The 23759-nt window shown below is 36.8% G+C and overlaps 2 protein-coding genes across 3 annotated transcripts in view; one reads left to right on the forward strand and one right to left on the reverse strand.

Moving 5' to 3' along the window:
* LOC150096493 (D-2-hydroxyglutarate dehydrogenase, mitochondrial-like) overlaps positions 1-7747 on the reverse strand; it is a 311482-nt gene extending 303735 nt beyond the window's left edge. The window contains exon 1 of one of the 2 annotated variants that reach the window (XM_090408145.1): positions 7610-7747. In XM_090408145.1, coding sequence (XP_090264271.1) covers positions 7610-7626 — 17 coding nt within the window. In that variant the 5' untranslated portion in view covers positions 7627-7747. Of the gene's footprint in view, positions 1-6841; positions 7035-7609 lie in introns of those variants that run through there. The other variant, XM_090408144.1, reaches the window with a different exon arrangement.
* A 472-nt stretch (positions 7748-8219) lies between these two features.
* LOC150096494 (protein CFDP2-like) lies at positions 8220-8756 on the forward strand. The gene has a single exon (XM_090408627.1). It carries the CDS (start codon positions 8220-8222, stop codon positions 8754-8756), a length of 537 nt encoding a protein of 178 aa, XP_090264753.1.
* The last annotated feature ends 15003 nt before the right edge of the window (positions 8757-23759 follow it).

Here is a 23759-nt window from a genome sequence, read left to right on the forward strand (position 1 = left end):
GTCTAAATAATCTGATAAAAACATATGGTATGGAAATATCAACCAACAAAACAAAAGTCATGGCCTTCAAAGGTGCTAATCCAATAAGAAGCAAAATAGTAATAAACAACAAAATAACAGAGCAAGTAAATACATTCAAATATTTAGGTTGCACAATATCATATGAAAATGAAGCTGATATAGAACCAAAGATATCAAACTTTTTAAAAGTAACAGGCATTATAAATAAAATTTTTAAACCCAATTATGTACAAAAACACACACGAATAAGAATCTACAATACAGTAGCTAAACCAACCTTACTTTACGGCAGTGAGATATGGACAATAAAAAAAGCAGATGAAAGAAGAACTGAATCATCTGAAATTTCTGCGCAGAACTGAAGGAGTCACAATAATGGACAAAATGAAAAGCAGCGAAATCAGAAAAAAACTTGGAATTACAACCTCCCCAAATGAAACGGTTATTTGCTATAGAGAAAAATGGAAAGAACACATACTAAGAATGAATAGAAGCAGAATACCTAAACAAATTCTAAATTACCACCCAAAAGGTATTCGATGCAAAGGAAGACCCTTAAAAAGATGGAAATGAGTCCGGAACAGGCCACTTGGCCTATAAGCCTGGAAAGGAAGAAGAAGGTAGAAAATGACCTTCACTGATGCATGTTGTTACTGGAAGCGGTGCAAATATTTTTAGTGAGTTATAGATGTTATGATATATCATTTTGCCACACTTTGAAACCGTATCAATGGCATTTTTGCATGGAGCTATTGCAAATGGTTTTTTTAAATTTTTATATCACAACTTAAGCTCGGGCAAACAAAGTAGCGCTCGGTCTGCCCAAGCACTACTTTGTTCAGCTTGTGTTCACAGCGGCTGTGATTCCCGAGAGCTATAGGGTATATGAATTAGTGGTTACCTTATGTGACCACTAATTCATGAGTAGTATAGAAATAGAAGACACAACACAACATAAATAAAAAAATGAATTTTAATTAAGAAAAGGTTTTCTGGAAATTTTTCTAGTATTTTTTCCCTTTTTCTTTGGGGCTGGCAGGGCCCCATGCCCCCCCCCTCCCTCTGGGAGCACCACTGCAAAGGAATCATCATAAGCAGACATAATTAGCATCATTAAGCAGGAGCTACAAAAGGGAGACATTGTAAAGGAAATTCAAAGAGGAAAAGTGACCAGCAGCACATGAACAGTACAAAGCACAGGCCAGAAGTGAGACCAGTATGGTAGGGAAGACAAAATCTTCCCTACCATACTGGTATGAAAAGAAATTATCAGTGCAGACCTTAGGTAATCACAAAGAGTTCTTTCAGTATGTTGCAATTAAAAGGAAAAATGATTATGGAAGCATAATTTTAGAGGATGCTGATAGTAGGGAGGTAACTGAAGCAGACAAAATAGTGATCACTTTGCAAAGGTTTTATCATCCAGGTGGAAATATTGCAGTAACAAGAGGCAAGGAATTATATGGAAATAGGGATAGATGAAGTGAGAGTGTACAGAATATTGCAGAACACTGATGTGAATACACCTATGAGATTAGGTGGTATATGATAAATTAAATATGCCAAGAAATTATATTCTGGGTTTAATTCTTTATCCAAGTGTAAGCAAACAAAGTTTGCACCTGAAGTAATTTCACGACTGGGCAACTCATATATAGAGGCTAATGACTTCATAGCACTTGCCTTAGTATCCCAAAATGCAAAGCACATATCCTTATGGACATGTATGATGCACAAACTTTGTTTGATTACACCTGGATAAAGGATTAACCCAAGAATATAATTTCTTTATATATAATTTATATAACCTAGTGGAAAAACTTCCAACAAGATGGTATACGAGTTCAAGTATTACAAGAAGAAGGTGTTAGGAAATTAGCAGTGCCTATGACCAGAGTGTTTAATTTACATCTAGTTTGGGCTGGTTCCAAGGGATGGAAAAAGGAGGAAATAGTTCCTTTGCATAAACAAGGCTCGAAGACTAAGTTAGCAAATTATCGACTTTTTAGCATCTCAGGAGTGGTGATGAAGATGAAAGTTTGCACCTGAAGTAATTTCACGACTGGGCAACTCATATATAGAGGCTAATGACTTCATAGCACTTGCCTTAGTATCCCAAAATGCAAAGCACATATCCTTATGGACATGTATGATGCACAAACTTTGTTTGATTACACCTGGATAAAGGATTAACCCAAGAATATAATTTCTTTATATATAATTTATATAACCTAGTGGAAAAACTTCCAACAAGATGGTATACGAGTTCAAGTATTACAAGAAGAAGGTGTTAGGAAATTAGCAGTGCCTATGACCAGAGTGTTTAATTTACATCTAGTTTGGGCTGGTTCCAAGGGATGGAAAAAGGAGGAAATAGTTCCTTTGCATAAACAAGGCTCGAAGACTAAGTTAGCAAATTATCGACTTTTTAGCATCTCAGGAGTGGTGATGAAGATATTGTAGGAATTGGTTAAGAAAAATAGTCAGGAATGGGATACAATGTGTGTGTGTGGGGGGGAGACAGCATGGTTTTGTGAAGGGTAGGTAATGCCTTAGTAATTTGCTGACCTTTTTAGAATACAGTAACACAGCTGAATTGCATAAAGTTAATGAGTATACAGTGATACAGGCCTTTGCAATGGCTTTTGACAGGATGTGACATGGAATTTGCTTAGAGAGTGAATAGTTTAATTGCCTGTGATGGACAGTCTGGGAAAAACCATAAGTTTCAATATTAATTTGTAATGATATATATATATATATATATATATATCACCTTAGTGTAAATTAAGTCTTGTTTTGTTGTGATTGAGTGTGGTATGTTTGCATTTCAAAGTTAATCAATTTGAAGCACTTTTTTCAGAATAACAATTAACAATGGTAGTAAGAACAAGGACATCCAGATGAATGGTGTGAAAGTCAAGTGTACTGAGTGGTGTAGATTTTACCAAGGTGATTTGTTGCTGGGAGTGTAATATCTATGCATGGGCAAACGTGTCAGATATGTTTGTTGAGAGATTAAACGGGAGGGTGAAGGTTTGTAGAAAATGTGATATGTTAATGAATTGTGGTGATTTGAATGCAAGTCTGGAACTAAAGAAGAATACCAGGCAAAATGTAGTGGTGGATGTAAAACTAAGAATGATAGCCAGAAGAATGAGTGTGGAGAATGTGATTTTGAATACGGAGATAATTAAAGAAAGAAAAACCAGGCGTAATTATGGAAGTGTGCCTGGCTGATGAAGCAAGAGCTGGTGTGATTGTGTAAACAGAAGAAATTCAAGTCAGACTGATGAAGCAAAAGTGAGAGCAATTGATGGAATGCAAGATTTGAAGAATGAAATGATTAAGATGAGGAATGAAATGAGGTATGTACAGAATGAAATTAGATGTATGGTGGATACAAAAAGAAGAGTGCAAAAGACTAAGTATGACAAGGATGAGTTGTGGCAGATAGCAAAGATTTTTATTGGAATGTTAACGGAAATGTGTGAAGAGACAGGAGTGCAGATTGTGATCATGTGGAATGAGTTGAGGGACAAATAGAGCTGTATAAGAACTATGGATTGCATCTGAATGGTTTCGGAGTGAGTCATTTGGGAAGGTAGCTGATGCAGGGAAGTGTAATGAATGATGTAAACAAGATATCAGTGGAATTCAAAGATGATGTGAATGAGCAAGAGAGCGAACTAGGTGAGACTGATGTGGTTGTGAATGGAGAAGAGAATGACATCAGGAAAGCAAGTTGGACATGGAAATGAGGGAGGGTCAGGGAGGTCAGTGGAACATGGTGTAAGGAGAGTGGATTCTGGAAATGGTAATGAATGCACATACATGGATGATCAGTATAGGAATAGAATGGCTAGGAATACATGGGGAATTGAGTCTGGAAGGCTATTTAGGGCAAAAGATGAGCAGGCAAAGAGAAGTCACAGGTGGTGGATAGCATAAGTAGGACTGGCTATAGACCAAGAAATGAATTGTTGTGTTTATTTGTGAATGCCAGGAGTGTCAGAAATAAGGGAGATGAAATTATTGCATTGATTAAGTTGATATGCCCAAAATTAGTTGGAATAAGTAAAACATGGTTGGATGAGAATAACATCGTGATGGGAATAGAAATGGAGGAATATGATGTTTTTCATGAAGATAAGAAAGGCAAGAAGGGAGGAAGGAATGTTGATGATGGGGAATTATGTCCACGCAAGATTCATGGGGATACAAAGAGAAAAAAAAGTGGCAGTTGTTTTGAAGTATGATGTGAAGTGGAGGTTCGTGGAATGAGATGTTTGGTGGGATGTTGCTACAGGTCAGGGATTGGAGAAGGTAGAGACAAAGAAATGTCTTAAGCAATTTGGCTTAGTGAGCATTATGTGTGATTTTAACTATGGCAATAGTTGAAATCATGTATCAGTTGACTGGAATAAAGAGATAGCATCAGGGAATTAGAGAATATTGTGGATGGTGTTTCTAATCTTACTCTGGTGATTATGGAAGGCTCAGGAGACAACTGTAGCCATAGTGTGGAAAGAGTTGAGTGGGAAGGAAGCCGACATTTCATGAACATTGTTCAAGAGCTATTTAACAGTAGCAATGTCTGAGTGTATTCCACAGGTGAAAAGGCTAAACAAGGTACAAGCAAAATGGATGAATGAAGAAATTAAACATGAAATCTGGAAGGAGGAGGCACTGTAGAGGCAATACAAAATGAACAGTGGTAATTATCAGTTGCATGATGAGTACAAGGAGCAGGCCAGGAAGGTGACTCAGTTGGTAAGGATAACAAAAGTGGAGTAGAAGAAGCAGAAATTAGCCAGTGAAGCTAAGAAAAATCCTAGAATTCTTTTGATATGTGCATGCAGAAGGAAAAATGACTGCAGGAGGAGGATGCCAGTTAAGCACACTGGCAGATTGGTAACCAATACAGAGGATAACAACAGATGAGATTAGATAACAGACTAGAAAATTGGATAGGCTGATTGGCTGTCAGACAGGTATTAGCAAGTTGTTTATGGAGGAGTGGTGTCTAAAAGGGAAGGTCACTAGTGGGGTGTCACGGGGATCAATCAGTTTGGGGACCGTTATTGTTTAACTTGTATGTTTAATGATATTGGGATTGGCTTGGAAACTGGAGATGCAGCTGCTTGCCGATGATGCAAAGTTGAGAATTGCTATGAGAAGTAGAGCAGACATGATATTTTCATCATCCTGTGTCTAAAATCTTTACTGAATCCATTACATCTCTGCTACCAATGTACAATAGAGTTTATGGATTAAAATGTAATACATTAGTTACTTAAATATAAAGAGCTAATAAGCTTCATTTCGGCAATGAAAACATTACTAAAATTAAGGGGATATTAAATCCCACATTGTTTTAAAACCGAATAAGAACTCAAAGATAGGAATCCAAGAGTTTCTTGCCGAATATAGTAAACTATAAAGTATTGGCGAACACTAGCGTTAGCCAATGCAAGTGATCCTAGTACGTAGTACAATCTCGGGCAACTCGTTGCAAAGGTGTGTAAAGTTCAAATCACTATTCTTAGGTATTTTCCATAATGTAAAAACACATTTCCTAAGAAATGTGTTTTTTTTTCCTAGGAAATGTGTTTTTACATTATGGAAAATACCTAAGAATAGCGATTTGAACTTTACACACCTTTGCAACGAGTTGCCCGAGATTGTACTACGTACTAGGATCACTTGCATTGGCTAACGCTAGTGTTCGCCGATACTTTATAGTTTACTATATTCGGCAAGAAACTCTCGGATTCCTATCTTTGAGTTTCTTATTCGGTTTTAAAACAATGTGGGATTTCATATCCCCTTAATTTTAGTAATACATTAGTACTGTGAACAGGATAATCCAGCAGCCCTGTTACTGAACCCAAACACAGGACTCTTTTTTAAAATCGCTTGAAGCATCTGATAATCAGTATGGTTGTGTCACATTGAGCAATAAAACTGGATCTACCACTTAAAGACATTCACAAACATCATGCCATGGTGAGACTTGAATTCATAGCTTGTTAAAAAGCAGAAATGGTATCCACTCAGCCAACCAAGATGGAAACATCGTTGTTTGCCTTTTATTCACAACTCCACAAAAGTGTCCTAAATTGCAGCAGTGGTGATAAGCAGAGGCTGAATGCTTACTTAAAAGTTAGAGAGCTGAAACAGTGTGCTGCCAACTTCCTTTGAGGACTGCAAATGCATTGGACAATTTACACACGCACACATACATACATGCAAATAGAGCATACCTCATTGGTTGCTGCATTTTTATCCAAGGCCTTTTTCACTACAAAGTTATATTACAAAGATGTCATAACAAGCAAAGAATAAAAATAGAAAAGAATAGAATACATCCACTTAAACATAACAATAAAACGTACAGTGGACAGAGCCAAACAGCTAAGGTATATCTGATTTTTATATTTTATACTGTTATATATTAAATATACAAGCATGTAATCACAATGGATAACTGCTGCACAGTGTAAGAGAACACTAATTTGCAAGCAATAAAAGAATTTATTCTCCCACTTTAACCAAGTTTTGATACGACACCATCTAGACAACTGTGTATACAGATATTTCACCTGGGGTCTAGGGAGACAGATGAGAAGATCCAGAGGTGAGTGATCAAGATGAAAGCTGGTGTATGGAACTGCACACATTGGAGGGATAATCTTCAAAGATTGGGAAGAAGACAAAGGAGAGATAAAATGGCAGAACACAGGTTAGTAAATGGATTATATAGCAGAACTGCTAGTGAAAGTTTGCTGCCTATGACAGGGGTTCATCATAAACTAACCTACTAACAGAAATATACAACATGCAATATCCTCATTCGAAATGTAAACATGACACTTGGTAACAGTGAACTCGCATCCATTTCAATGACGACAAGCATAGCACTGACAACAATAAGCAGCAAGGCTTTCGCTTTCTTTAATGAGTTGTTATCCACTCCTCTGCTTCTAATACTAGTTTATTTAAGTGCTCTTTAAGTGCCAAATGTACACATTAGAGCCAAGATACAAAATAGTTCTGATCCTACACATTATTATTACATAACACCTCCAGGGAGCCCAAAGACTCATCAAGGGAGGGCACCTACTCTACAACTATCCGTCTCCACCACTCAATCCAACAACAACGAACCACAACTACTTTCATCATTTACACCAACGCCATCTACCGCCGACCACCACCACTAGTATTTTCATAATCACAAATTTCCATGTCCACGGCGGGATTCAAACCCGCAGCCTTTCTCCGGAGAGCGGATACGCTACCACTCCGGCTAGTTGTCCGAGTGGAAGATCTATATTCTTACTAACGTGACATAGAAACAAAAATATTAATACACAAGTCTATGAAGTTAGTGACCTCGTATAAAATTCTTTCCATATAAATAAGAGTGCACGTTTCCTGCAGTAAACAATGCGAATGTTCTAAAATATTTCGCTTTTCGTATGCGTAGGTAGCTGTCCATTGTAACTAACCTCAAGTAAATAAAATTAAATTTAAAAAAGGGTGAAGATCCTAAGACTAGTATTCTGAATTCTTAAAGACTCACCTACGTAACATTGGCATAGTGCTACAATTCTATTTCGCTTGCACCGTATCAAGCAACAACAGCTTACACATGGCCAGTGCACGTGTATGTACAGTACGGTGTTTTACTAGCTAGTAAACGCACAGCTCTCGAGAACAAGGTTTTCGATATCATAATACCAAGCACATGAAAGACGTTTGTGGTAGTCCAGTCTTTATAATTATGCGGATATTTTCTTTTCCCATGTAGTTGTTATTCAATGGCTAGTATTTGTATAATTTGTTTAGTATTCCCAGCAGTTCGTAAACGTGTGTTTCATTACTTTAATGTTTTTCCTTTATTATAAATTTTGCGGTTTTTCTCTGTCACAGATTCGCCTGTTCAACAATTGTATTTCTTCTAGTTTTGTTGATTTTTTACCATTCCAGAATAACACAACTTCTCGGTAGAATGAAAACCAGTTTGCTACTGTTTTGTCTGTCCAGTTTTTAGTTTGTTAATTATTATTATTATTATTATTATTATTATTATTATTATTATTATTATTATTACATGATTACTGGGAATACATCTCGCGGGGTAGCTGACGCGCCAACATGAGTCTCCCATAGTGTTGGTGAAAAAATCTTCTATGTGGTCAGCAAAATGTGATAAGTATATAGCTACTGTAAATATCAGATCTATATACAAAGCAGGAAAATTCCACGTTCTACAAGAGAATCTGAAAAGGATAAAGTGGGATATCATAGGAATCTCAGAAACTCGTTGGACAGGAGAAGGATGCTTAAACATACCACAGGGCAAATTATTCTATTCAGGAAGAAGAGACAATGCACATGCAGGAGTTGCAATCCTAAAAAAACAAAATCTTACTGAAAGTGTAACAGATATTAAGCCTATCTCATCCAGAATAATAGGAATTACACTAAAAACCAAAGGAAAAGGACTACACATAAAGGTTATCCAGATTTTCGCACTGGACGCAAGTCACAATGAAGAAGCTATCGAACTATTCTACAATGATCTCCAAAATGAAATAGATAATACAAACTCCAGAGACATCTTACTCATAATCGGAGATTTCAACGCTAAGATTGGAACTTATAGAGAAGAGCTAAAAGATGTAATGAGGAAATTTGGAATTGGAATTGAAAATGAAAGGGGATAAACTATACTCAATTTCTGCAAAGAAAACAACCTTTTCATTTCAAACACAATGTTTTACCATAGACCTAGTTTTAAATACACCTGGACCTCACCAGATAGAGAAATACGAAATTGTATAGATTATATCCAAATTAGAAGAAAATAGAAAACCTCAATCAAAAACGTAAGAATGCTCAAAAGCCAAGATCTGGATATGAACTCCTCTCTGCAACAATGCGGATAAAATTCAAAGTGAACGATAAAAGAAATAGAATTGATGAACTCCACATGGAAAAGTTAAAAAATAACCAAATAAGATTAGACTACATTAGAAAAATTGAAGAAATAAATAGGACTCAAAGAGATGAAACTGAAAACCTTTAAAAAACAGGAAAAGAAATATTAACTCGGCAAGGGAAACTTTAGGAATTTATAAGAGATCCAATAATAAATGGAGAGCATCTGGAATATTGTAAAAATGTGAAGAGGAAAGAAAACTAAAAACAAAAAATAAGCAAACATACCTCAGAAGAAAACAAGAAGAAATACAAACAACTCAAAAATGAAATTGATAAAATCTACAGACAGGCTAAAGAGAACTGGCTAAACAAAAAAGCAGAAAAATACAATGAGGCATATAAACACCATAACTCCAAAACACTATATAACACAATTAAAGAAATTACAAAAAACTTTTCCCCACTACCGCTAACAATGATCAACCATCAGGGTGAGGAAACAGGAAATCCAAAAGCGATAAAGGCAATATGGATGGAACACAACCAAGAAACCATTAAGAATGAAAGCAATAACTACCTAATAACAAAGCCCCACACTAACTCAAGACATGACACCATAATGATCCTTCCATTGGAAGTGGAGAATGCTCTAATGCAAATGAAATCTGACAAAAGCACCAAGGGTAGACCAAATCCCATGAGAACTCTGGAAAGAAGGAAAGCAAACAACTGTAAAATACTTATCACCCTTTTCAACAAAATCATTAAAATAGGAGAAATACCAGAAGATTGGAGAACAAGAATTATCATACCAATTTACAAAGGTGATAAGAAAAATTGTAAAAACTAGAGACCAATCACATTACTCATCCATGCTTATAAAATATTTACAAGAATCTTACAGAACAGAATAAAGAGCACATATGAGATCATTCTTAGTGATGAACAGGCAGGTTTCAAAAAGAATCGCTCCACATTGGATCTGATCTTCATAATACACGTGCAAAGACTAGCAGAACTATATTGGGAACATAACAAAAATATCTATCAGTGTCTTATAGATTTTAAACAGGCATTCGACTCAATAAACAGAGTAACCTTATTAAGAGTATTAAAACAAAAACAAATCGATGAAGATACCCTAAACTTCTTAGAAAATATTAGTCTCACAGAAGCAATAATTAAATTCAATAATATAACAACAGATAAAATAAACGGCAGTAAAGGAGTTGCCCAAGGATGTCCCATCTCCTCATACCTTTTTAACATCTACCTAGAGGATATGGTTAACCAAGCCTTGGAAGGAGAAAAAGGGGCCAACCTGCATGGTTATAACCTTAATAACATAAAATATGCAGATGACATTGTAATGATAGGAGACACAAAAGAAAAACTGGTGAACCTAATAACCAAACTAAACATGACCATAAATACAGACAAAACAAAAAATCTTGATAATTGGAAAAAACGAAGAAAAACTAAACTTCTCCTTGAATGGAATCAACAATTGAACAGGTAAAACAATTCAACTATTTAGGAACAGTAATAACAGAACACTATCTAGATACCATGACCACTATTAAACATAGAATATCGATTGCATGGTCATCATTTAATAAGCTAGGTAAAATCTGGAAAAATAATAAACTCTCCAAACCTCGAAAACTAAAATTATATAATGCAATTATAATACCCACCATGCTATTTGCTTCAGAAACTTGGACACTCAAGAAGACAGAGATAGGAAAATCGGAAGCTTTCGAGATGAAATGTCTCAGAAAAATAAATAAAACAAAACTGGCAGAAAAGAAAACAAATCGAAAAAATCAAAAGACGACAACTTCAGTAGTACGGATATGTCGAGAAAATGCCATCAAAAAGACTACCCAACCCTGCTCCGTATGCAAGAATAAAAGAAAAAAAAAAAGGAAGACCAAGAACTAAATAGATAACAATAAAGGTCAACTCTGGATTACAAAGATATAGACAGCTCACCAGCCACGCAAGAAACCGGAAGTCCTGTAGGTTGTTGTGGAAACATGGGAGACTCAACCTGTCCCTGACGGAAGATGGCAGTAAGTTAATAAGATCAACAATAGATTAAAATTTTACAGTACAAACCATAAGGGAGAAATGCTACAAGTTTAATATTAATCTGCACCATTTGTTTGTGGACTTTAAACAAGCCTATGATAAGATTAATAGAAATAAGCTATTCAAAGTCATGAAGGAATTCTAAATTGATGAGATTAGTTAAAATAAAATACCATATGTAGAGTGCAAATACAGGGTGAACTCACACCAGAATTCAGGATTGTCAAAGGATTATGACAAACAGATCACAACGCATAGCTTTTCAATCTATGCCTTGAAAGGGTAATACGAAGTGTAATCATAAACAGAGGTAGAACTATTATGAATAGAAGTCTACAGCTTTTGGCTTTTGCAGATGATGTGGACTGTATTGGAAGGACTAAGAGAAGCCTCAGAGAGGGTTATAAACAAATGAGAGAGTAGACAAAGAAAATGGGACTACAGACAAACGAAATTAAAACAAAATACTTAATTGTTGCCAGAGATAAACAAAAATTTTGAAACATCCAAAGTTTCACTGTAGATGAAGAAACCTTTGAACGAGTATAGCAGTTCACATATTTGGGTTCAGTAATAACAAAGTAATGACACGTCAGTGGAAATTATTATAGAATAGCTGCAGCCAATAGAACTTATTAAATTATTCAACCATTATTAACATCTAATCCGATTTTGATAAAAAGTAAAATCTAGCTATGTAAAGTAATCCCAAAGCCGTACTTTTGTACGACTATGAACCATGGATAATGATCAAGAAATTAAAACCGATTATAAATATAACAACAAAAGATATTATAGATCTTTGGCCCAATTAACAAGAAGCCTTTGGAGAGTGAGGAACAATAAAGAAATAATGGAGAAATTTAATGAACTGGATATTATTACTGAAATAAAGGTGAGAAGACTGGGGTGGCTAGGATTTGTTCAGCGAATTAGGGGTGACACAGCCGTATAAAAAGGTCATATCTGGACTGGGTAGATCTAGACCCAGAGGACGACCCAAAATGAAATGGCTTGACGATGTGGAGGATGATTTAGAGAAAATGAGATTAAAGAACTGTAGGAACAATTGCAAAGAATGACAGATATCCTAAAACAAGCCCAGATCCTAAATGGACTGTAATCCCAAGGAGTAATAGTAGTACTAAAAGTTCCTAGCATATTCAAAGATCCATCTCATGTGTAAAATTTAAATGCTATTTAACTACTTTGTTTTATTTTGTTTCAAAACGTAATTAGCGTTTGAGTGTGGATGTTCATTCAATACTAACAAAATCCCAGGGATAGAAAAAATTCATACAGAGATGTTGAAAGCAAGAGGGAAGAAACTAGAAGGTAAAATGATATACGAATTACTTTTAACCATGTGTGAGACAAAGAGCAAATGCGAAAAGAAGGGAAAGGAGCCTGACCTGTCTAATATATAAAAAGATGGACAAAACAGTCATGGAAATTACAAAGGTCTTTCGATGATATTTACAACATACAAAGTAAATAACTGTAAACATATTATTTTCAAGAATAGATTAAACCTACTTATTGAGAGGATGGTTAATTCTATAGGCACCTAAATGGTGTTTGAAGACTTCAAACTATCTACACAATCTATCACGCCTCTCCTTGAACCCATCAACAGACAAAACCACTCACAACTGACTCTGGCTACCCATTTCACTCATTCAGAACTCTCCAAGCAAAAAAAATCTAGTCCTTACACCCATAGTAACCAAGCCTTTATTCAACTTCCAGGGATGGCCCCAGTGGCCAAATGTTGAAACATTTCCCCTGCATCACTCCTATAAAACCCTCTAAGCAACTTAAATGTTTCTATCATATCCCCAAGGCCTGTGTAACTCAGTAGAAGTGTCGCTTGCGTCCTCTGCGCTTGGTCGCTCGAAGTTAGACTTAAGTTCAGGTCTAGTCGCTGACTGGAGGAACTTTTTCTACGCCTTTCTTCGACTGGTTCCTGAGTTGGTCGATCTCTGGCACGTACAAGCTGATTTTTCCTCCCAGAAACTTGGGTTTTTCATCTCATAAATGCAAGGAAATCGACTGTAGTACCCACATTATTTCAAACAGCAACATATCTTATTACGGTTAGGTACCAAGAGATGGCAGCACTTGTTTGGCAGTCTCTTCATCGGTGGCTGCTATAATTAGTGATAGAAATGTGCCAGCTAACTCCGATTGGCTACCGCTGGTGATTGAACTGCCCACTCAGTCTCTAAAAGCTAGACAAGGTATAAAGGCGCCTCGCCTACTCCCTATAAGGGAATAAAAAGTATTAGCTGATTTATAATTGATTTTTCATATTCCCTCTTTTCCTCCTATCAACCAACTTCTACAATCCACACACACACACGCTAAATCTATCCTCAAGGGGAACATTCTACAGACCACTTGTCTCTGAATCTTCTCCAGTGCTTCCTCATACCCAAGCATCCCAGAAAAGCAGATCTGAGCACAGTAATCCAGGTGTAGGCGTCAAAGCCTTATAAAGAGAAATGACTTTTTTTATCTCTACTTGTTAATGTATTCGTTAATAGCTAAGTAATATTATGGGTTACCTTATCAATCTTGGCATCTGATCTGATCCTGTGGCTTCCTCTCTTTGAGAGGGTTGCAGCTGATTACTAAGGAGATAATGATGCAAGGTCGTTTCCCGTTGCCTTCCTTGCAGTATTTCTATGACTGCAGCCTGCGTGTTCAGAGGTCCGGTTTGCCTGCTTGCGAAAAAAAACCCAGATAAACTGCCAGAAAAAACCCTGCTGTCCATGCCCAACACCAGCTAACTTGGCTATGGCTGAGGAAGATCCTTAAGCTCCTCACATCGTCAACGGGAATCGAACCTAGGACACTCCTTACCCAGGCATATGTTTGCAAAGTGCAAAGCCACTAGGCTAACCGTGCAGACGTTAAAAATTCATTTTTGTGTCCAGGTGTCTGATATTCTTCAAATTGCTGTGGGAAGGAAGCTAATAGTTTCATTCTCATCTGTTTACTAAATAAGTTTTAAACCATAGGTGACACCTTCTTGAATGGATACCATATTGCAAATCACTGTTAAGCAAATTGTTGAAAAAAAATGGGCCATTGCAGGTCAACAATTAGTGATACCACACTGAGATGGAAGCACAGGGAATCAACTGCAAGTGCTACTCACAGTGCAACCCACCACTCACCGATCGTGTCCGTATGATGATAAGAAGGATAATGTGTAAAACGGCCATTCGTCGGCCGATACAATGAAAGCAGAATTGCGAGCATCGATTAGAACACGAATCTGCGCAAAAACATTCAGAACCGAGGTTCGCAAAAATGGAAATCCCCGGTAATATGTAGCCATGCAGCATCGTCTTCAGTGGTGAAAAGAGCGTGTATAATGGAAAACGAAATTTGGAAAGCTGTGATATGGAGCGACGAATCATGCTTCATCCTCTACCGCACAGGCGAACGGTGTCGCAGATGTCCGATGAAATTGAATCTCTTGCCAGAGATTCAATTTCACCCCAGTTATGAAACTCGGAGATGGTAGTATGATGGTATAGTCCATTTTATCCTGATTTCGCCTCGGACCTCTGTTTTGTGGTGCCACGAACATTGAACTCCGAGAGGTATCTGCACATTCTGGGCAATGCAATAATTGAATAATTTGCGAACATGAAAGTTACAAAATTTGACTGGCTTCCACAGAGCCCTGATCTCAGCTCTACTGAACATTTGTGGGGTGAACTGGAGCGTCGGGTGAAGTCAAGAGAAGTCCACCCACAACAGTCCAGGACCTCATTACATGCCTATAAGAATGGCCCCAAATTCCCAATGATCGCTATCGTACTCTGGTGGAAAATATGCCCTATAAGATCGCTGCAGCGAATAAGATCATCCCAGTGAAAGGAGATCCTATGTCCTATTAAGATTGACACTATGGCTGTTTGTTCCTCACACTATAGTGCCCTTGACTTCCTTCCAGTTTCCAAGTAGTCTATTTTATTTATGCCTGAAATATATATTTTCTGATGAGATATAATAATCATTTGATCTTTTTTCTAAGCAGTACTGATTTCTGGATGACTCTCTCCATATGTCTATTAAACCAAAATCACAGCATAATTGTTTCGAATCTCCTTTCCTTCTTTTCTTTGCTTCCCCTTTGTCAGTGTCCTCAGTAGGAACCTCAGTTCTATTGTTTTTAATTTTAATTCTATGCAACAGCCTGTGTAGTTCAGCGGATGTGGCGTTTGCACACCACGGCACTTGACCGCACGAAGGAAGACTTCTTGGTTTCGCATCTACTCGGCGACTAGAAGAAAATTTTCTAAGCCTTTTTTCGACAGGTTCCCGAGTTAGTCAATGTCTGGCACGGGCAAGCGTGTATTTTCTCCCGGAAACTCGGGTTTTTCGCCCCGTAAACTCAAGAAAATCGGCCGTCGAACCCACACTATTTTCAGACATTAAAAATATTGTGTTAGGGTGAGGGACTACCAGCTGTCGCACTTACTAGCCGCCTTCTTCACTGCGTGCCGATTCATTAGTGATAGCCTTGGGCCAGATATCTCTGATTAGGTACCCGTGGAGATTGAACTGCCCACTCAGTCTCCAAAAGTTAGATAGGGCTAAACGGCCTCACCTACTCTCTATATACGGGAATAAAAAGGGCGTTAGCTGATTTTTTTTTTTTTTGATTTGCAACAGCTAATTCAATACCGACTATGGCACTGCTATGTGATAGCCATTATCATACTGCACTGTATTATATATCTCACATTACGGATGGCATTGTCTCTGTGACTGTTCCTTCGGTTGGCCATATGTGAATTGCCTGTTTTATCCTTCTGCGTCTTCAATACGGATAAATTGTGCATTATCCAAATAAGAATGTAAATTGTGAAAATTTGTATTTTATGCATATATTTCAGTGTATGAAGGCTTAAGAAATCGGATGCCTCGCTAGCGTACCTGTATCATTATCCCTCCTAAATTCCAAAAACATCTTGACTAAATATGTTACGTTCATTTATTTTTTCTAATCTTATATAATATTTTCTAATAACATATTAATATAGGCCTGTATTAATATATTATTATTAAGAGACACCTTCAAGGAGTCAGAGACTCCTCGAGAGTGAGAGAATTAACTGAATATAGCATTTCCCTTACACGTCTTAAGTTATTTGTATTTCGAGCTATGACTGCACACACAAAACTTGACATTTCTCTGTCATTGCAATATACAGCGTATTAGATCGTACAAAATTCTGTCGACCTTTATTTAATTTCATTGCCGAGTTTAGTTCATGAGATCTAATCAGTGGCGCACTCAGGATTTAATCTTGGAGGGGGCCGAGCGCTCAGGATTTAACCTTTGGGGGGGAGACCGAGTCGAGTAGACGTTTTGCGAATACACACTACACATCGCATACTACCTATAACTGAGCATCTGCAGTGATCGCTAATTCATAAGTAGTACACAACATAAATAAAAAAAATGAATTTTAATTAGGTAAAGATTTTTGGAAATTTTTCTAGTTTTTTCCTTTTCTTTGGGGGGTGCCCGGGCCCTTGGCCACCCCCTCTTGGTGCGCCACTGGATCTAATAATCCAGTAATGACGTCATGGTGGGAGAAGTGAAAAGAAAATGTGGCACTTATTAAAACACTACATCTTCATCTTGTTCGTTTTTTTTTTTCAAGGATTTCTTTCCTGTTTCTTAATTATGAGTAATTTTGGTTTCCTTACTTAACACAAAAATTTGCAGCTAGCTGACTGTACAGCTTTATCCCGCCCACCCATCCCCTCGGCTTCTCTTCCTTCATGTTGTTTCCGCCAGGAACCTTACTGGGACTGATATTTTTGAAATCGATAACTTCGTATTTTTTAATAAATACACCACGAAGGGTGTATTTTTTAATATAAGAGCTAATGTGGCCAGTAATATTCCGAAGATTAAAAAGTGTTTTGGGAGAGCCATATGCAATCCACATTGGGTGCAGTCTGTTGTCATCCTTTTGGACAAGGCATGTGGGCACGATAAACTTGTGACCTCTCGATAATTATCCAATAATTTGATTTTACTTTCTATTGGATCTCTGTTAATCACACTGTAGGTTGCCTACTTCTTAATAACGTTAATTTTACGATTACACTCGATCACAACAACGGTAGCATTACCTTTGTCAGCCTTTGAGATGACAAAATTGTACTGGCATAGGGAGGGAAGAGCTTGTACTTACTTCTGAGAAGGGTGTATTTAAAGGAGGCAGTTTTGCTTTGTATGAAGTTTGTGCAATCTCAAAATGTAACTTATTAGCTTCATCACTGTATACTTCTCTGATGCATTTTTACACATGCATCATAATTTCTAAGCGAGGTATATGTCGAGGAGACTAACAAAATCCATCCCTTTTGACCGAGTTTACATTATCGTTGAATAAATTTATAACCAAGCTGTTACAGTTAGATTTAGTTATTGATTGAATACTGTGGCAGTTTCATCCTTCTAATATTTCAAGCTTACGAACAATTTATGAATAAAAGATGCTCGTTTGACTGAACATAGTGAAATACGAGAAATTAATCTGGTGTCCCAAACCTAAGAAAAAACTATTTCTATAGACTACAACCGCAAATTCATACGAATCAGCTTGTGTAATTTGTATATCTATTTCGAGTACAAAGCGGGTACATTCAAATTTTCGTTTCGCGCAGTCACTTGTCGAAAGTATATACTGTAGGATTGCTGCAGTCATTGCAGCGAAAGGAGATTCCAATTTTATTAAAGCGGTGCCATGACTGTCTGTTCCTTGCACTATGGTGTCTGCTGACTTTTTTCCAAGCATTGTCTCACACCGGAAACAATATAGAATTTTATTCAAAAATTTTTAATATATTATATCCAACGTTAAATGGATATCATCAAGTGAGACAAACCAGTGACTATATTCAAAATGAATAATAAGTCATGAAGCATGTGTGCCTACTAGCTTGTGTTTAAAGCACAGCTAAGATGATATGATTACACTATTACAGTTCAAAGGAAGAATTGTAAAGCATAATATACAAATTGTAACATAACTTCACACTGGCTGAAGACACCACAAACTAATTTTATTTCTGTGTCAAATTACAAGTTCGGCCTTTTTTTTTTTTTTTTTGCATGAAATATGTTTAGTGCACAGTGAAAAGTGTAATATCGTTAACAAAGCCACATGCTCTGATATGATTAGATGCCAAAGCTCCAGATGTTTTCAAGTTTTTTACAATTTTTCTTCAAAAAAATAATTTGCTAAACACCATTCATTCCACTTAAATTTTTTTTGTTTTTTATCATTTCAAAAATTACTCAAGTTTTCAAACCCTAAGATTCCCAATGGTGTCTAACGTATAACATATGGAATTAAACTTCAAATATCCCTGCACTTCAGATATTGTAAGATCCGCTGGATTTCAGTTCGAACATAAACACGGGCATAAGTTCATGCAGAGGGATGCTTGATTGACTAAATCATTGCTGACAGTGACATATTTATATTGGTTCGGGATAGAAACTGTACAGAGGATATGAAAAATGGTAGTCGCCATGAATGAATTCTAAGTAAAATAAAAATGAACTGCCCACTCAGTCTCCAAAAGCTAGATAGGGTTAAAAGGCCTCGCCTACTCCTTATAAGGGAATAAAAAGGCATTAGCTTATTATTAACAATCAGCCCATGTCGGTGGGACTTTTTTGTCCAGCCTAAAACTATTGGTTGTAATCAGTATTTTTTTTTTCAGAAAAAAAAAAAGGTGCCGGTACCCACCGTGAAGATGTTATTACAGCAACTTCTACACTTTTAACATATCTTCCGATATACCCTCGTCGTCTCCAGGTCGCTTTTTGCTTTTGGTATCAACTGTAGAATGATGAATATCTTTCTGCAGAAAGAGCTTCGTCATTCTCTGCATTCTAGGGTTGAACTGAGTAAGAGGAGGTCCTATTGTCCTGAGGAACATCAGCGCAGAAGTTGTCCATATAAGCAGAGATGACCTAGATGAAGTCACTATAAGATTTATCTGAGAGGAAACCCCTTTCACATTCACTGGAGGATATTACAATTGTGCCCAAAGTGTGCTTTAGAGTAAGTAGTATGTCCGGACTTTATTTTCTTGAAGATATTCACAGAAACCACGAATTGTTTCTCTTTAATTTACGCGAAATTTTGCGTGCTAACTTTTTAATTGCAGCTTCACCAGATGTCAGATGCTTCCCGGGATTTTCTGGCCAATACTTGGAATCTAAAATCTTAGCACATTCAGGCAAATCAGCATCATCTCCTTCAAGCAAGCGCTTTCAAACAGCTTCTTTCACTTTTATAGAAAGCAAGTGAACTTATTGCTGGACTGTGTCTTTCATTTATGTGGAGCTCAGTTCCATTGAACTTCATGTTCTTCTGACTTTGAAGAGAAATACTGTAGTACGGACCAGAATTTTCAATTTTCTTCAAAAAGTTGAACTGTATTCTTTATCTTCCTGTCTGCTTTGTACAAATCAAGATTTCTCTTGTAAATCCACTTAGTTCACTGAGTTCGTGGAAAGCATCACACAAAAGGCCCAAATCAAGAACAAATTCGCATGACATTATTTTTCTTAAAAGGCCCTCATAAAGAAAGCGATCTGTTTTGCTTCTTCTGCCTCCAGAAAGTGATGGACGAGAGCTTCGAAGTCTTGCCACACTGCACGAACAGTGCAAAAGCTGGATGCAACCGAGCGAGTGCTTAAAATCCTGTCAATTTTAAGAAGTTGAAGTTCTAGATTCACTGCACATTCATGTAGTTAGGTGAAGCATGATAAGTCACATAAAGTTTGTCCATGAAACTCTTAAAAGCGATTCACTCTGGCACATTGTTCACTGTGTCACTAACAGACAATTCAAGGCAATGGCTAGCACAATGCCAGGAAATAACACTAGGAAACTTGTCTTGCATTAGCCTCCTTACACCATCACAAGTTACAGACAATAAATACTCCTTTAAGTAATCTTCAGATAATCCTAAACACTCAAGATGACTAATTAGAGTTTAGAATTCCTCTAGTAGTAACATCTGATAATTTGATCAAATCTAGAAAAAGACTCATGGTAGCCGAAAGTTCAGGAAGAACCACGCAAACAATAATAATCAATGTTGTTGTGTTACTCACAGTTGTCGATTCATCAATAAGTAACGATATTTTGTTCTTGGAGTTCACTATATTGTCTATTAATGTTTTTCTCATTTCATCTGCGATTTGGCTCACAATGTTAATGCAAGCATTTGCAGAATGAAAAATATATCCCATGTGTAGGCCATTATGTTCCTGTAAATTTGTTTCGTCTTCAAAGTTATGCTAAACGATTGTTTTCTTCTCACAACTTTGTAAGCAGTTCAAAACCCTTTTCCTGTTACATCTTCATAATGAGACAAAGTATTTAGGAAAGCTTTCTGTTTCGTTTTTTGCTTCAGATTTTATTTTGTGGCACGCTTTGTGCACTGCACTCTCCTTATGATCGTAAATTTTTTTTCTTAATGACATTAACTGTTGTTTGCGAGATTCTCCAAAATGACTGATTTTACCATTATTTTACCATTTGCCCACTCTGCTGAAATTTTCGTTCCCATGTGATTATCGACGGCAAGACTTCCAACATCACGACACTTTACACCCAACATTTTATTCTTGACATACAGCCACTCGTTTCTCTCGCAGAAGTCATTTTTCTTAAGAGTCCAACATTCGGGCCAATCATTATCAGAATCTGCTTCCTTTTGACCACGTGGATCTTCGGTCTTGGTTTCGTGATCCTCTTCACCAAGTGTATTTTCGGTGCTATTTTTATTTTACAGGATCACAGGTAGATTCAACAATTTCTGCTTTACAGCCGTCCTTTTTTTTACTCATTAGCATAAAGTAACTACTTATTTTACTCATTTTGAACAATGATTGCACTGGTTTAACTTAGATCAATTCAAAATTCACGTGAACATCTGCCTGTTGCAGAGTGAATATAGAACTGATATTGGAAGCAATCGGCAGTGAACACAACTTCCTGTTTCCGGTTGCGTACCAACCTATGAAACAGCAAAACAGGGTACCAACTAATGAGTAATCAAAACTAAAAATTCAATTCGTGAACACAGTACCATCTACCGGAATATTTATAATACATTTTGCTGTCAATAAAGCGCACATTTTTAAAAACTTAAGAAAAAAGGTACTGTGTACCGCCAGAAAAAAACTGGTTGCAAGATCTTTTAGAATTGTACAGATACCACCATCTGGGATAGCGTTAAAAAAAAATTTAGGCCGAGCACTAGTGTAGGCTGATAGTCCGTTAGTTTCGGTTTGTCCTCTCAGGTGTAAAGAGGCCTCGAAGTTGCTGAAGGACAAAAAAGTCCCACCGATATGAGCAACGGGTGTCAAATGAAGTATTGAGTTTGCGCAAAAATTAATAAGGGAGATAAGTGTTAAAATTTTTTTTACAATTTTAGCCAAAAAAAGGTTTCTGAGAAATCCTCATTTTTCGCACCAAAATTGGCTCCACAATCCAAATGAGAGTGCTTATTCTCTCCGCGAGCCCATTATGTCGAGAGCGAGCCGTCCGAAGAAGATAAAGTAGAAGATGAACAATTAGAAAACAGAAGGCGATAATTTTTCCACCGATGAAGAGAATTTCGAGCAGCCAGTTATCCAACTGTGGGAGGGACGAAGACCTTACATTCAAGGTAGAAACGGTCACAAGTGGTCTTCAAATGCTCCGGAAACACGTGGTTGTCGAACACTGGATATTCGAATGATTTTCCATCTCCATCAGATGCATTAAATATTTGGTCCATTAGACGCATGGAGCTTGCTTATAACGGACGATATTTGAACATTGTTTTGCATACTAATCAAAACATTCGATATCTGTTCCGATTAACGTAAACGATACGTTTGGAATGAATATTTTTATTAAATAATTCGTGTAAGTAAAAAAGGCATGCATTTATACCATTTTTTTACCTTTTTACGATTGTTGTAAAATTAGCAACTTCAATTGCAAAAATAATTATTGTAATTTACAGATACGATTTTGTCATTAATTTTGCGTTAATGTACATTTACCAAAAAAACTAAAAAAAAGCAAGAGTTTTGGTCTATTACAAGTAGGGATATGAATTTTTTAAAATTCATGTCTTTTTCTCGCTTTTCCGATGCTTATTGGTTTAAACAATTATTTAAATAATTGTTTGCTATTGTTATTGATTGTACCATGTTTTGGAATGTATTAGCAATGTGCTCTGTGAACGCCAGCTTAATTATTCAATAAAAACATCATTTAATAATCCCCAGACACAAAAGTCACACCAACATGGTTTACATTGATCGAAAACAAGGCCATGGGTTAAATAAAAATGAATATCACATTGAAAAAGAATAGCCATGTTGGAGGTTTAATGGAGTATTGACAGCACCAGAAAAGGATTTAAAACTAATTTTAATGCTTCCAATATTTCGTATCTGTCACTGAGACATCTTCAGGGAGAGTGCAATTAACGCTTATAACCAAGACAACACAATACTAAATGAAACACGTGGATGACTCTATAGTCCTATCTAGGTGGTGTGCCCTCAATGGGCGTTTGTAGGTGGCCTATGATGGAAACTGGGACCTCTTACAATTGTTTCCCAAATTTTGAAGTTTAATGCATCTGCATTTGTTTAGATTAGATTGATTTCTGCATGCAGCTGCAGATTCCAAAAATAGTCTTTCCTTTTTAAATTTACCATGGTGAAGTATGGTTTTCTTCCAAAAGATACTGTGAATTGTGTCCAATGCATGGTCTGCAAGGCCAGATTGACCATAGTCGTCATTGCAGATGTAAGATGTATTCATTTAAATGGACAGTGGGTGATCTACCTGACTGTCCGAAATAAGCAGACTTGCAGGACCAGAATACTTTATATAATGATGAGTCTGACTCCCTGGAGTTTCCCGTAATAATAATAATCCAGGCACTTAGAGAATGGAGGCAGCTGACCTTTTGTAGAACGGATAAGGGTAGCAAGTTTCCAGCGGGATTTAAAAGCGGGGTAGAGATTGTACTTTTTTTAAATGACCTGGCTATTTTTCAATGTGTCATGGACACAGGTGATAGCATTTTTGAAATCCTTATGAAAAGATGAGGGAGGAATTGATTATATTTTTAATTCTGTAATCATTTTAGCCATTGAATAGGAAGGTGTATATATATGGTTGAGTTCAGCTGAAAGACAGGTTCCACTGGAACAAAGATTATAGTCTCTATTTGCTTAGTTTTAATGATACCAAATTGATGAGGAAGAGGGAGGGGAAGGTTGTGGATGCATCTGCTTGTGTGAGTGGGTTTTCTATATAAAGTGAGAGAAAGGTTACCATTGGAAGGCGTGTTACTAAAGTGTCTATGAAGGGTAAACTATTGTCATTTTCCTTTTCCATCATAAACTGGATTCTTGGATGAAGACTATTAAGGTGACCGAGGAAGGACTAACGTATCTAGGCCACATTGAGAATACATCATCTGCATATCCTAGCCAGATGGAAAGTAGATCATGATCTAACTATATCCCACAAATCAAAGTTAAAAAATTAACTTAAAAGTGTATCTTCCTGGATGCCAGACATTAAAAAAAACTCTAACCCATCAGTTCTCGTTCC

This window comes from Typopeltis vanoorti, chromosome 18 (assembly GCF_054136105.1).
Source record: "Typopeltis vanoorti isolate ZY-2024b chromosome 18, IOZ_Tvanoo_1.0, whole genome shotgun sequence".
Lineage (NCBI taxonomy): Eukaryota > Metazoa > Arthropoda > Arachnida > Uropygi > Thelyphonidae > Typopeltis > Typopeltis vanoorti.

Excerpts from the sequence above, each read along its gene's own strand:
- LOC150096494 (XM_090408627.1), top strand. The coding sequence starts at position 8,220 with ATGTGGTCAGCAAAATGTGATAAGTATATAGCTACTGTAAATATCAGA.